Consider the following 15,961-nt stretch of genomic DNA (forward strand, 5'->3'; position numbering starts at 1 on the left):
ATGCAATACCCCCCCAGCGGACGCCCTACTACACCGTTGGAAGCAAGTAGAACAAAAATGGCGGCGAGACCAGAAGGATTGATTAGTGTCTGAATGTACGATTCTCTCTGACCTCTCTTATACAGATAGAACCAGAAAGGCTGCTGCGTGGAGAAAAGTTGCCCAGGATGTTGACACGTCAGGTCAGTTAAAAGTATAATGTCAATAGTTAAAAGTGATATATAGCGGTATAATGTCAATAGTTAAAAGTGATATATAGCGGTATAATGTCAATAGTTAAATGTGATATATAGCGGTATAATGTCAATAGTTAAATGTGATATATAGCGGTGTAATGTCAATAGTTCGAGGTCTGTTGCTAGCTAACCAATTAGCATTAGCAGGTTTGTTTATCAGTACCATAGTAATGTAGCCTGACGTGGTCCTACTCAGATTCTAGTCAGAATGTGAGTCTGAACCGCTCCATTGGGCTGTGATTATCATAGACAGTATATAATGGACCTACAGACCCCGTTGCTCTGGACAGAGACCAGTGAAGGATATTAGAAGCACTTTTCCGGTGATGGCCAGCTTTACTGAGCAGCCTCCAACTGACAGAGACAACGTAAATGTGACGTGAGCAACGTGTCTGAAAGTGTGAAGTCTTCTGGTAGCTGTGCCGAGAGAAATCTCAATCATTCCCAATCTTACAGAGACGGAGAGCGTAGGTATATGTAAGGAGATAACATAGGCACAGGCTAATTACTGATCACTAACATGCTAGTTAACATTAGTCATTAAACCTAAACAGATAATGGAAGTCCAAACTGCCTGCAAGCTTATCCTGTACTATACGGTAATTCCTCTACTGTGTGACAGTAAGTCTCGTGGTTATGACCCAATCGTTAGCCTATTGTTATAAAAGCGTCTGCTACGGAGCCATAACGTGAGGTACAAGGTAATGGAGCCTTTTATACATTGTCGTGTTTCTTTAGAAATAAACAACGGATAAATAGAGTCTTTAAACGCTTCAGATGTAAAGTTATTCGCTGTCAAGTGACGCCAAAATTAATGCTTGTCAATGGGATGCTAACGGGAGGTGATGGCTTGTTAGCAACAAAATAGCGCCATAGGAGGTTTGAGTTCTGAAGCGAAGCTTACCCCCTTGGTGATTATGGGGCGTGTTCCAACCGAACCAGGAAAGAAAATGCCTCTGCATTCATTGGATAGACCTACAACCAATCAGAGCAACGGAACTCAACTCAACTGTCAACAGAACTCAACACTGTGTATCGTCTCCATAGCAACCACTCTTTGCACAATGCATTCGTTCTAACTTCCGACTTTTAGACCTTTTCGAAGCTGGATATATCATTTGTTGCGTGTTAATATAAATGTGGATAACGTTAGTGATAGTGACATGCTCGCTACAGTCGCATTTCTAGAGATGGATCGGCGAAAACCGTTTTGTTTCTCTGATTTACGGCTTTGTTCTAGCGCCGCGGCCCCTCTCTTCAGTCTCTCTCTGTGTCTCCACCATATAACTCTCTCTAGTCTCTCTATCTCTCCACCATATAACCTCTCTCAGTCTCTCTATCTCCTCCACCATATAACTCTCTCTTCAGTCTCTCTCTATCTCTCTCCACCATATAACGCTCTCTCTCTTCAGTCTCTCTCTATCTCGCTCCACCATATAACGCTCTCTCTCTTCAGTCTCTCTCTATCTCTCTCCACCATATAACGCTCTCTCTCTTCAGTCTCTCTCTATGTCTCTCCACCATATAACGCTCTCTCTCTTCAGTCTCTCTCTATCTTGCTCCACCATATAACGCTACCGTGCTTTCGGGCAGTTGTTGAGGCTCCTCCGCTGAGGATTTTAAAATGAATGCGCTGTCGATATCGTGTGTAACAGACGCGATGGAGGAATCTACACATCTCAGTTCTCCAGCGGCAGCCACCTGTTGTAAACAAATCCAACCCAAGCGTTCTTTGGTGACGTGATTGATTCTGTTACTGTTGATCATCTGTCCGACAATTTCACTTAAAACTAGTAAGCCCCGTGGTGCATTCAAAGTTATTGTAAAATTCCCTATTACCCTATTTTTCAAGTATCAGTTCAGGCACCATTTTAAAAGTATCGTTTTAGCACCGGTATCGGAAAAACCCAAATGATACCCAACCCTACTCTTAATTGTTCCGTATATTATTTAGCACACTTCTTAAACCTAGCTTAGCACACATCTTAAGCCTAGCTTAGCACACTTCTTTAGCCTAGCTTAGCACAAAGACTAAAGTAATATTGACATTAGGAGACATGAGAAATAAAAATCCCTTCTTTTTCCCCCCAATTATCCCCTTTTTATCTCAATTTCTCCCTTTTTTATTTTTTATTTCTCCATCTTTCTCCTTCCCTTGTTTGACTCCTTGTAGGCGTCACTACGTCTTCTTATATCATTTATTTTAAGAGATTTTTAAGTTATTTGTTATTTTTGGGATTTGTTTTAGAAATCTAAATCGTTTTAAAGTTTTTAAATACACTTTCAGTGACACGATACGATCGACTCGATTTCCTCAGGATGTTTTTAAAAGAATGAGCTGCAGATAAATGAGTGAAACACCTTTTATTTCTATAAACTGTTAAACAATACACATGTCCTCTTATCAAAAGTGACTCTGAAACTATTTTATATTAGAGCACAAACAGATGTTTAAAACAAAGCCCACATCAAAATAACTCAAACTAAGAAGACGGTCGTTTCGCAACCGTATCGGAGCTGATTTTAAGTGCCAATGGGAAGGCACTTTGTTCAGTTTAAACATGACTTATAATGCGTAGTGCAAAGTCTGTTATCATTTAAGCTCACAACATACATATGTAAAAAATATATATATATTTCAAAGCAAAAAAGTCAACATTTTTAGCAAAGACACCCACCCCTCCCTCAAGGACCCCTGGGAGTCCCTGGGCCCCACTTTGGGAACCACTGTCATATCTATATAAGTAGGTAGGGAAGGAGGAAGGGAAGGAAAGAAATGCAGAGAAGGAAGGATGAAAGGAAAGAGGAATTCACATTTAACAAGCTGATATCACACAAGTTTACCGATTTTAAATGACTCAAACTGATTAACAGATTAAATAGTTGGAGATTAATTTAATATCTGATACCTAATCTGTTAATCTTTGCATTTCTAGACTATGTAATCATTACATAATGTCTCTTAATTAGGGTTGGGTACCGAAACCTGGTGCTAATACGGCACCGGTGCCTAAACGACCGGTATCTACTGGACCGAATAGCAACGCAGATTTCGGTGCCTCATTTCGGTGCCACTTAAATGCCTCCTGTGCTGCTCTCTGATGCTCTGAAACAGATGTTAACATTAACATAATACACCTGGCAGCAGGTAACGTTAGCCTAGCGTTAGCTAGCAGCTGGATTAAACACGGTTAAAATGCTGACAGCTAACGGTAAACGGTGTGACTGTATATCACTGTAGAGGATTCCAACAATGGGACGTTAAGCAGTCTGCAGATGCAATTGTCGGAAAAACAACATAGACGGTGCGTTCACTTGAAACTATTAAAGGTCCCATGGAATTAAAATTTCACTTCATGAGTTTTTTTTTTAACATTAATATGAGTTCCCCCAGCCTGCCTATGGTCCCCCAGTGGCTAGAAATGGTGATAGGTGTAAACCGAGCCCTGGTATCCTGCTCTGCCTTTGAGAAAATGAAAGCTCAGATGGACCAATCAGGAACCTTCTCCTTATGAGGTCATAAGGAGAAAGGTTACCTCCCCTTTCTCTGCTTTGCCCGCCCAGAGAATTTGGCCCCCCCATGAGAGAGAGAGAGAGAGAGAGACATCATGGCTTTCAAATGAGCAAAGTGGCAGTTGGTCAAGGCCACACCCCCACCCTCCACCTTAAAAAAGCATCGAAAGAGCACCATGTCATGGGACCTTTAAGCCTTGTGGTGCATTCAAAGTTATTGTAAAATACCCTATTCCCTATTACCCTATTTTTTTTAAAGTATCGGTTCAGGCACCGTTTTAAAATCATTTTAGCACCGGTATCAGAAAAACCCAAACGATACCTAACCCTACTCTTAATTATTCTGTATATTATTTAAAATCCTAATTATTACTCGGGGATTAAACACAGTTTTGTTTCAGGCCAGGCCGCAGAAACTCTCGCTGAGTTCCCACAGCTTCTTGGCAGCGGCGTCGTCCGTCGCCTTCGACTCGATGTTCAGTTTCGGCGCGCAGCAGCTGAAGTACTGGCCGCTGGCGTGCTCGATGCCTGGCTCCAGGGCGCAGTGCAGCGTGGTCTGAGCGCCGGACTCGGCGTCCACGAAGAACAGAAGCACGATGGGTTTCATCATGAGACTCCACCAGAAACCAGCGTACCGCCCGATCTCCGTCTGTATGGCGCCTGGAGGCAGACGAAGGAAGTCAAGTTTATTCACAGATTAAAATCACAAAGTGCTTCAAAATAAAGTGAAATACAATAAATAGAAGACATAATAATACAATACAGGTACATGAAATCAGACATAAAAACCCATAAAGAAGTACAAACTAAAACGTGAAAAACATGAAACTGACAGTGTGTGTGTGTCTGTGTGTGTGTCTGTCTGTGTGTGTGTGCGTGCGTGTGTGTGTGTGTGTATGATGTGTGTGTGTGTGTGTGTGTGTATCTGTCTGTCTGTGTGTGTGTGTGTGTGTCTCTGTCTGTTTGTCTTTGTCTGTGTGTGTGTGTGTCTCTGTCTGTCTGTGTGTGTGTGTGTGTGTCTCTGTCTGTGTGTGTGTGTGTCTGTCTGTCTGTCTGTCTGTCTGTCTGTCTGTCTGTCTGTGTCTGTCTGTGTCTGTCTGTCTGTCTGTGTGTGTCTCTGTCTGTCTGTGTGTGTGTCCCTGTCTGTCTGTGTGTGTGTCTCTGTGTGTGTGTGTCTCTGTCTGTCTGTCTGTGTGTGTCTCTGTGTGTGTGTGTCTCTGTCTGTCTGTCTGTGTGTGTGTCTCTTTCTGTGTGTGTGTGTGTCTCTGTCTGTCTGTGTCTGTGTGTGTGTCTCTCTCTCTCTGTCTCTCTCTCTCTCTGTCTGTCTGTCTGTGTGTGTGTGTGTGTACTTTTAACTCATTTCTTTATAGGTATGGAAGATCATTTCTGTCAGAAGGAATGACAGAAATACAAATATTTATTGCGCGTCAAACGTGTGTGTGTATTGAGCCAGAAGTGACCGTGAACACCGATTATGAGCGATTCTTTCGCCCCGTAGTCATACTGCCAAAAGCAACCGGGCAACGGTTACCGCCACGTGGTTTAGTATAGAGGATCTTTGGTGAAACGGCGGTCAGCGTACCTGGGTGGAGGCTGTAGCAGGTGACGTCGGAGCCCTGCAGCCTCTTGGCGAGTTCGTAGGTGAAGAGCACGTTGCACAGTTTGCTGTGGCAGTACTTGTGGAAGAGCTGAAGGTCGCCGTCGCCGAGCGCCACGTCTCTGTGCGTCGTCAGGCAGTTGAAGTCCACCTTCCCCATCTCGTAGGCCTTGGAGGCCACGGTGACCACGCGGCTCCGCCCGCTCGCCTTCAGACGCTCCAGCAGCAACACCGTCAGCAGGAAGTGACCCAGGTGGTTCACGCCGAAGATCATCCCGAAACCGTCCTCCGTCTTACCACCGTTCATCAGACCTGAAGACACAAACATCACAGTTACACAAACATCACAGTTACACAAACATCACAGCTACACAAACATCACAGTTACACAAACATCACAAACATCCCAGTTACACAAACATCACAGCTACACAAACATCACAAACATCCCAGTTACACAAACATCACAAACATCCCAGTTACACAAACATCACAGCTACACAAACATCACAAACATCCCAGTTACACAAACATCACAAACATCACAGTTACACAAACATCACAGTTACACAAACATCACAGCTACACAAACATCCCAGTTACACAAACATCACAGCTACACAAACATCACAAACATCACAGTTACATAAACATCACAGTTACACAAACATCACAAACATCCCAGTTACACAAACATCACAGTTACACAAACATCACAAACATCCCAGTTACACAAACATCACAAACATCCCAGTTACACAAACATCACAAACATCCCAGTTACACAAACCTCACAAACATCCCAGTTACACAAACATCACAGCTACACAAACATCACAGCTACACAAACATCAGTTACACAAACATCAGTTACACAATCATCACAGTTACACAAACATCAGTTACACAAACATCACAGTTACACAAACATCAGTTACACAAACATCACAGCTACACAAACATCACAGTTACACAAACATCACAGCTACACAAACATCACAGTTACACAAACATCACAGTTATACAAACATCACAGTTACACAAACATCACAGCTACACAAACATCTCAGCTACACAATCATCACAGCTACTAGGGGTGTGACGAGACACTCGCTCACGAGACAAGACGAGACACGAGATTGGGGTCACGAGAGCGAGACGCGATTTTAACACTAATTTAAAGAAAACTTCAGTTAAGAAATATGACTGGGAAAAATAGTCTTTACTCAGAGAACCAAGGTTACAAGCTAGGGGTGTGACGAGACGCTTACTCCACGAGACGAAACACATCACGAGATTGGGTTCATGAGAACGACGAGATTTCTCGCGAGGTGAAAAGTTGTCTCGTGGAGGCGATGTGATGTCAGCGTGATGGAGCGTGGAATTACTATTGAAAATCCCCTGCCACTTTTAAATCATTTGTGTGGCAACATTTTGGTTTTCCTGCGGAAATAATAAACGGCGAAAGAGTGACAGACAAGACGAACACAATATGTAAATATTGTAAGAAAAAAATGCCGTATACCGCGGCTAACACGAGCACTATGCAAAAACACTTACAGCACCACCACAGCTCTCTACTAACTAGTTAGTAGTACGGCATTTCTTTCTTACAATGTTTACATATCGTGTTCGTCTTGTCTGTCACTCTTTCACTCTTTTCACCTCGACGAGAAATCTCGTCACGCGAGATCTCGCGAGATCTCGTAAAACGAGATCTCGTCACACCCTTACCAGCTACACAAACATCCCAGCTACACAAACATCACAGCTACACAAACATCCCAGCTACACAAACATCACAGTTACACAAACATCCCAGCTACACAAACATCGCAGTTACACAAACATCCAGCTACACAAACATCACAGTTACACAAACATCACAGCTACACAAACATCACAGTTACACAAACATCACAGTTACACAAACATCACAGCTACACAAACATCACAGCTACACAAACATCGCAGTTACACAAACATCTCAGCTACACAAACATCACAGTTATACAAACATCACAGTTACACAAACATCACAGTTACACAAACATCACAGTTACACAAACATCACAGTTACACAAACATCACAGCTACACAAACATCGCAGTTACACAAACATCACAGCTACACAAACATCACAGTTAACAACATCACAGTTACACAAACATCACAGTTACACAAACATCACAGTTATACAAACATCACAGTAAAAAATCACAGTTAACAAACATCACAGTTACACAAACATCACAGTTATACAAACATCACAGCTACACAAACATCACAGCTACACAAACATCACAGTTACACAAACATCTCAGCTACACAAACATCACAGTTATACAAACATCACAGTTATACAAACATCACAGTTACACAAACATCACAGCTACACAAACATCACAGTTACACAAACATCACAGCTACACAAACATCACAGTTACACAAACATCACAGCTACACAAACATCACAGCTACACAAACATCACAGCTACACAAACATCACAGTTACACAAACATCACAGCTACACTTCAGACTACAAGCTGCAGCTGAACAGTAGATTTGATGGAGCTAATCGCTCATTTCATTCGTTAACCTCCAGGTCAGATGTTATTTTAATGTCAGTGATCCAGCAAGTATTAGCTTAGACACATCTTTAGCCCAGTTTAGCACACTTCTTGAGCCTATTTTAGCACACATCTTTAGCCTAATTTAGTACACATCTTTAGCCTATTTTAGCACACTTCTTGAGCCTAGTTTAGCACACTTCTTAAACCTATCTTAGCACACCTCTTTAGCCTATCTTAGCACACATCTTTAGCCTAGTTTAGCACACATCTTTAGCCTAGTTTAGCACACATCTTTAGCCTAGTTTAGCACACATCTTTAGCCAAGTTTAGCACACATTTTTAGCCAAGTTTAGCACACATCTTTAGCCTATTTAGCACACATCTTTAGCCTAGTTTAGCACACATCTTTAGCCTAGTTTAGCACACATCTTTAGCCTATCTTAGCACACATCTTTAGCCTATCTTAGCAGACATCTTTAGCCTATCTTAGCAGACATCTTTAGCCTATCTTAGCAGACATCTTTAGCCTATCTTAGCACACATCTTTAGCCTATTTAGCACACATCTTTAGCCTAGTTTAAGACACATCTTTCGCCTAGTTTAGCACACATCTTTAGCCTATCTTAGCAGACATCTTTAGCCAAGATTAGCACACTTCTTAAACCTAGATTAGCACACATCTTTAGCCTAGTTTAGCACACATCTTTAGCCTAGTTTAGCACACATCTTTAGTCTATTTTAGCACACATCTTTAGCCTAGCTTAGCACAAAGACTAAAGTAAGATTGACATCAGGTTTCCTGGTTTCTCCGGAAATTCAAAGCCAGACTGTCACGGCGTCTCGTTCAGAATCTGATCTCATATCGGACTAAAATAGTTCACCGAGACATGTTACTGAAAACAACTGATGAGAGAAATAGGCTGTGTGTGTGTGTCTCTGTGTGTGTGTCTCTGTGTGTGTGTCTCTGTGTGTGTCTCTGTGTGTGTGTGTGTGTCTCTGTGTGTGTGTGTCTCTGTGTGTGTGTGTGTGTGTGTGTGTGTGTGTGTGTGTGTGTGTGTGTGTGCAGTTGCTGAATCTGTCTTCATTTCAGATCAACAAAGGTCAGTTTAAAAGATTTTCATCAGATTCTGAGAGACTCTAGTCACCTCATCCCGCTCGCCATTTCCAGGTGAGTCCCGACTGCCCTGCCTCCGACTGAACATGTCAGGTCGGCCAAAATGAACGCCGACAGCCCCCCCCAGACTGACTAGTCTCTTACTGAACATTTTAAGGAAAAAGGTTTTATATTTACGGAAAATGTTTTTATGTCGTGTCGATTTTTATCACACACTCTGTACTCTGTGTCTTGTCTTGTCCTGATGTGTTGAGGGACCACAATGGAAGTAAGTCCTGGACTTTATTGTGTTTTTATCCACGATTGTATTAGATGTATTTTCATGTTCATGGCATTTTTGATACAATTAAATAAATCAAATCAAATCAAACACGTCAAATCGGCCAAAGTGAACGCCGACAGCCCCCCAGACTGCACGGGACACACCGAACAGACTCGAGTCACCGACCTCGCCAGACAGATTATCGGCTCGGTGTGTCAGCGCCTTTAGAGAAGTTGACTTAGACACTCTATTTAACACTAATATTTAACCATTTGTTTACCGGCGTTGTTGATGAGCAGATCCAGCCTGGACTCGGAGCGGAGGAACTCGTCAGCGAAAGAGCGAACCGACTTCAGACTGGCCAGGTCCAGCTGCATGAAGATCACCTGGCTGTTCCCCGTCTCCTGAACGCAACAACAACAACAACAACAACAACAACAACAACAACACGCACGGGTTAGAAAACACGATCAAACACTTACAGCAAATACTGCGTTCCATTGGTACTCGGAAGTTGCATTTTCAAAGTCGGTAACATACAGTTATTATCACTCCTGTCTTATTTATGTCTCACTAAATCAGCCGTACACACAGTGCTGTCTGAAGTCTGATTCCTGGTCCTGGAGAGATCCACGCAGAGCTTTCACCGTAGCCAACGTAAGTGGCCTCAAGTTTACATGTATGTTGGTGTATTTAAGAGAATAGCAGGGCTGGTGTGTGTGTGTGTGTGGGGGTGTCTGTGTGTGTGTGTGTGTGTGTGTGTGTGTGTGTGTGTGTGTCTGTGCTTGCTCTTGGGGGAATTACTAGAATTGTTGGGGCTTTGTAAATTATAGAGTGTGGTCTAGACCTACTCTATCTGTAAAGTGTCTTGAGATAACTCTTATGATTTGATACTATAAATAAAATTGAATTGAATTGTCTGTGTGTTTGTGTGTGTTTGTGGTGTGTGTGTGTGTGTTTGTGTGTGTGTGGGGTGTGCGTGTGTGTGTGTCTGTCTGTCTGTGTCTGTCTGTGTGTGTCTGTCTGTGTGTCTGTCTGTCTGTCTGTGTCTGTCTGTGTCTGTCTGTCTGTGTCTGTCTGTGTCTGTCTGTCTGTGTCTGTCTGTGTCTGTCTGTCTGTGTCTGTCTGTCTGTCTGTGTGTGTGTGTGTGTGTGTGTGCGTGTGTGTGTGTCTGTCTGTCTGTGTCTGTCTGTGTCTGTCTCTGTCTGTCTGTCTGTGTCTGTCTGTCTGTGTGTGTGTGTGTGTGTGTGTGTGTGTGTGTGTGTCTGTCTGTCTGTGTCTGTCTGTCTGTCTGTGTGTGTCTGTGTGCGTGTGTGTGTGTGTGTCTGTGTGCTTGCTCTTGGGGGAATTACTAGAATTGTTGGGGCTTTGTAAATTATAGAGTGTGGTCTAGACCTACTCTATCTGTAAAGTGTCTTGAGATAACTCTTATGATTTGATACTATAAATAAAATTGAATTGAATTGAATTGTCTGTGTGTTTGTGTTTGTGTGTGTGTGTCTGTGTGTGTGTGTCTGTGTGTGTGTGTCTGTGTGTGTGTGTGTGTGTGTGTGTGTGTTTGTGTGGTGTGTGTGTGTGTGTGTGTGTCTGTCTGTCTGTGTGTCTGTCTGTGTGCGTGCGTGCGTGGTAGAGCGAGAGTGATGTGATTATCTCCAGAGTGAGTAGTGACTCCAGAGTCATAGCGAGGCTGTTTGTCAATCTCAAGATTGCAAAGAACGGACTTGTGTTCTTGGAAGAATGAACTCGCAAGTTCACAAGTACAGGTAATGGAAAATCACTTATCTGATTATTAACATATCTGATTGTTGACTTGCTTTTAGCTGCATGAACTCTCTGTCATGATGTTTGGACCCTGATAGCCTAACTTTAAGCTCTTCTGTTTATGGTGGTACATGTCCCCCTAGGGGTACTCTGTAGGACTGCAGGGTGTACATGTCCCCCTAGGGGTACTCTGTAGGACTGCAGGGTGTACATGTCCCCCTAGGGGTACTCTGTAGGACTGCAGGGTGTACGTGTCCCCCTAGGGGTACTCTGGAGGACTGCAGGGTGTACATGTCCCCCTAGGGGTACTCTGGAGGACTGCAGGGGTACATTCAATTCAATTTCAATTCAATTTTATTTATAGTATCAAATCATAATCTCAAGACACTTTACAGATAGAGTAGGTCTAGACCACACTCTATAAATTCCAAAACCCCAACAATTACAGTAATTCCCTCAAGAGCAAGCATTAGCAGTGGCTATTGCGACAGTGGCAAGGAAAAACTCCCTTTACATGTCCCCCTAGGGGTACTCTAGAGGACTGTAGGGGGTACATGTCCCACTAGGGGTACTCTAGAGGACTGCAGGGGGTACGTGTCCCCCCTAGGGGTACTCTAGAGGACTGTAGGGGGTACGTGTCCCCCCTAGGGGTACTCTAGAGGACTGCAGGGGGTACATGTCCCCCTAGGGGTACTCTAGAGGACTGCAGGGGGTACGTGTCCCCCCTAGGGGTACTCTAGAGGACTGTAGGGGGTACGTGTCCCCCCTAGGGGTACTCTAGAGGACTGTAGGGGGTACTAGAGTGCGGATCGTGCCGCATTCTTCTGTCCGAACCTGACCCGAGCCCGACAGGCATTAAGATATTTATGTCTGAGCCTGACAGTTAAAATATCTTTTCTTTCTCATACTAATGACACATGTACGTCTGTTTGAGTAGAAAGCTTTTATTAAGCAGCTGTATAATATTAATAACAATAAATACTGTAATATTGCTACCTTTATGCAAGTAAAAAATACCTCTTCCACTATTGACATATAGTTACATGTACAAGTTCTGGAGAAAAAACAGTGATATTTTCTGATTATCCACGATAAACACGAGTAATTAACGTCTAAACGATCTAGATCTAGAAAAGGCGATTCATGCTTTCATTAGTTCAAGGTTGGATTCCTGTAATGCTCTTTATGTTGGTCTGACTCAGACCTCCATCTCACGTCTTCAACTTGTGCAAATTGCTGCTGCTCGCTTTTTAACAAATGCATCTAGAAGTGCACATATTATAATATAACCTATACTTATGTTGTTTAATATTCCATTTAGAGAATGTGTGATGTGCACCAACAACACCAAAACAAATTCCTTGTATGTGTTAAAAATCTCTACACCCTACATCGGCTCCCTGTGCGTTTTAGAATAGATTCCAAGGTTTTATTGTCTGCTTTCAAGGCCTTAAATGGTCTGGCCCCGGAGTATTTGTCGATACTTTTTTAATTTTAACTTTGCGGGAGCACAACCGGTCATTGTGTTCTTCAAATCAGCGAGTTTTAGAAGTGCCGAGATCAAGGTATAAACGTTGGGGTGATCAGGCTTTTGGGGTTGCTGTCCCGAGACTCTGGAACAAGTTACCCCTGATATTCGCACTACCACAGATGGAGCTCTTTTTAGCTCCAAACTCAAAACGTATCTGTTTCGTCTGGCCTTTAATATGCAGCAGTGGTGTGACCATTTAATTCTTCTGTTTCTTTGTAACCTTTTCTGATTTTACTGTTTTCTATGTTTCATTCTTTCTATTGTATGACATGTGTTTCTGATGTTAAGCACTTTGGATACCTGCTGGTTGTAAAGTGCTATATAAATACATTTTGATTTGATTGATAAACAAAGGTTTAATTTGTGACCTCTACAGGCAGGAGTGTTTTGTCTCTTTACCTGGATGATTTCCTGGGCGGCGGCCTCGGCTCGCCGTCTGTCCCTGCAGGCCAGGATCACCCTCGCCCCCCTCCTGGCCAAATCCATCGCCGTGGTCTTACCGATGCCGGTGTTTGCTCCTGGAGAGGGAGGACAGAGTAACAGAGAGGACAGTTTTATCAGCCGTTAACGGATGGAAATGGTTGGTTCAGACAGAGATATCTCAACAACCATTGGATGGATCTCCACAGGGTTCATACGCATTTTAACCAATACTTTTCCATGACTTTTCGGCAAATTTTCATGACTATGTGTATAGGTGGAGGGTCGGGGTGTGGTCTTGACCAACTGTCACTTTGCTCGTTTGAAAGCCATGATGTCTCTCTCTCATGGGTGAGCCAAATTCTCTGGGGGGGGCAAAGCAGAGAAATGGGAGGTAACCTTGGTCCTTATGACCTCATAAGGAGAAGATTCCTGATTGGTCCATCTGAGCTTTCATTTTCTCAAAGGCAGAGCAGGATACCCAGGGCTCGGTTTACACCTATCACCATTTCTAGCCACTGGGGGACCATAGGCAGGCTGGGGGGGGAACTCATATTAATGTTAAAAAAAAAACTCATAAAGTGACATTTTCATGCCATGGGACCTTTAAGGTTAGGGTAAGGGGCCAGGGAATGCAATTCCCCCACAAAGATAGAGTGTGTGTGTGTGTGTGTGTGTGTGTGTGTGTGTGTGTGTGTGTGTGTGTGTGTGTGTGTGTGTGTGTGTGTGTGTGTGTGTGTCTCTGCGTGTATGAAGCCACAGTATATTCACTACAAAAGACTAGACTACACAACTGATCCTACTTTGGTTTGCTTAAAAAATGCCAATGAAAGGAGGAGTTAAAGTGCTTACTATATAGGTACCTGTCTAATGTATATGAGAGCATGTTTTATGTTGCATGAGCGTATGTGTTGAGATTAAGTGACTTATGTCCATATTTTAAGATACATTAATCTACTACTGTGCAGGAAAGGAACATCTTGAGAACAGTATGTGTGACAGAACAATCAAAGTCCACTTTCTAGCTTTTCTTAAGGTTATTTTTCACACAAAAACTAAGTTGTTTTGGCTCTCAAAGAAGCGGTAGTTGTAGTTGGAACATTTCCATCTGACGTTAAGTTATCTAAAGTGCCTGATGGCTGTAAATAGTCTAGAGTCCAGTTAGTGACACTCCACCCAAAACACGTCTATTTAGCATCAAACAGGGACTTCCTTTCAGGTTAAAAGCAGAAAGAACCTGCTCATAAACAGACAGGGTTCTTATTTAGACTTATACGTGCATTACTTGACCGTGGAAACAACAGCTGACAGTGCATTTATCAGCCGTGTTTGAGCTTTCAACAGAATCACAGGAACTTCCTTATGAACTTTGTGACAGTGAGGTTGTGTCGAGCACTTTTTCACACATTAAGAATAAGCTTTTAACCCTTGTGCTGTTGTCCTTGGGTCAAATTTGACTCGTTTTCAAAACTTCTATAAGAGAAATATGTTTTTTTTTTTAACCAAATTACCCAAAACGTTAAGTACAATTGTAAGTACTTGATCACTACTTTCATTGAATTTTGGGTATTCAATTTATATAATTTGAACAAATTTAAATGGATTTAAAACCAAATCTAAACTTTGAGATACACGTCTGTGATTATCCATCAACATGCGTTCCTCTAATATTAGCCAAAATAATTATTCATTTCAAAATTAGGTATAATCTCCTATAACTTAAATGTATCTAGTAAAACTAGTGGTAGTAAGTTGGCGTTAGTGAAAAAGGCTCCAAAAGAAAGTTCCCGTTTCTTGCTTCTCAACATCACAACAAAACCAAAGTCAGTAGGGGAGAGTAGCAGTCAGTTGCAAAAACTCCGACACAGAGAGAGGAGACGAGAGGACGGGGAAGCCCGTCTACAAACCAATCAATTATAAGTATCAGGAGACGCTGCTCACGTATGTGATGACAGCAGGACGTAGGTTTGTCACGTAGACTAGAGGTCTTTAGTGCGCTAACATAACTGCTGTGTCAAACCAAAACTTTCTGGATCAAATTAGACAATGTAACTGAAATATGAACCTTGGTCCGGACCTTGGTTCTCACGAGCTCTAACTCTAAGCTAAATCCCTCAGGCATTTCAGAATAAGTGTCCTCTGATTGTTTAAATGTCTCCTGACTGTGTAGAAACATGTCTTTTTCCACATTTAAAGCAAGGTTTTCTCCGCCATCAGTTCCGTTTCAGCTGTTTTGTGCATATTTCTAATAGTTTCAGTCAGTTCTAAAAGTGTAATCATCTGCTCTGCAGAATGTGAACTCACCGGTGACGATGGCGGTTTTCCCGTGTAACTTTGCAGCACTTTTACATCGTGGCAGCTTGAGAAAAGTCATGTGGAGAAGAAAATAACCTCCGACTAGCAGAGCAGCGAACAGCAGCAGCTCCAGTATCATCCTGCCTGCAGACACACAAACGTTCAGACACTTAGTGAAGGAAACATGTGAAGTGTCAGATCCTCCCCCTGGCAGAGTGGTTCCCCTGCGGAGGCACTTTGACCCGCCCACTGTAGGCTGTGTAACTAACAAGGGTGGAGAGACACAGCGTGTGTGTGTGTGTGTGTGTGTGTGTGTGTGTGTGTGTGTGTGTGTGTGTGTGTGTGTGTGTGTGTGGACTCTAGCTTATGCAACAGTTTTATCAGCAGCTCCGCACCCTTTCCCCCCTTTGGCCAACCTCTTTCTTCTCTGAACTGTTTCTGCGATCAGGTTTCCTTCAGATTCTTGCACTAAAACTCTTCCACTTTACAGGAGAAGAAAAAGCCAAAGCCTTCCTCTGTCCTTCCACCGTTTATATGACCTGAAGACAGAAACGCAGACAGTTATTTTATGTGTTGAAAGTTTTCTGAATTGTTCTGTTTAGATATGCAAATGAGGCGTTATCTAACACTAACTTTTGGTGAATTTATGAGACATCTT

The 15,961-nt window shown here is 42.7% G+C and overlaps 1 protein-coding gene across 1 annotated transcript; it reads right to left on the bottom strand.

Moving 5' to 3' along the window:
- Window positions 1-3,956: 3,956 nt before the first annotated feature.
- LOC120549317 (dehydrogenase/reductase SDR family member 13-like) lies at window positions 3,957-15,543 on the bottom strand. Its single transcript, XM_039786143.1, has 5 exons — window positions 15,313-15,543; window positions 12,988-13,106; window positions 9,577-9,700; window positions 5,332-5,658; window positions 3,957-4,409 (listed from the first exon to the last, which is right to left on the bottom strand). The coding sequence occupies exons 1-5, from the start codon at window positions 15,440-15,442 to the stop codon at window positions 4,147-4,149; spliced, it is 963 nt and encodes a 320-aa protein (XP_039642077.1). The 5' UTR covers window positions 15,443-15,543; the 3' UTR covers window positions 3,957-4,146.
- Between the last annotated feature and the right edge of the window lie 418 nt (window positions 15,544-15,961).

Source organism: Perca fluviatilis, chromosome 20 (genome assembly GCF_010015445.1).
Source record: "Perca fluviatilis chromosome 20, GENO_Pfluv_1.0, whole genome shotgun sequence".
NCBI classification, from domain to species: Eukaryota; Metazoa; Chordata; class Actinopteri; order Perciformes; family Percidae; genus Perca; species Perca fluviatilis.

What these genes read in the sequence shown, in the direction of transcription:
- LOC120549317 (XM_039786143.1), bottom strand. Translation starts at nt 15,442, where the DNA reads ATGATACTGGAGCTGCTGCTGTTCGCTGCTCTGCTAGTCGGAGGTTAT. An exon ending in GAAAACCGCCATCGTCACCG is followed by an intron (nt 13,107 to 15,312) that starts GTGAGTTCACAT and finishes CTCCCTCTCCAG; the next exon opens with GAGCAAACACCGGCATCGGT. An exon ending in CTGCTACAGCCTCCACCCAG is followed by an intron (nt 4,410 to 5,331) that starts GTACGCTGACCG and finishes GTCTGCCTCCAG; the next exon opens with GCGCCATACAGACGGAGATC.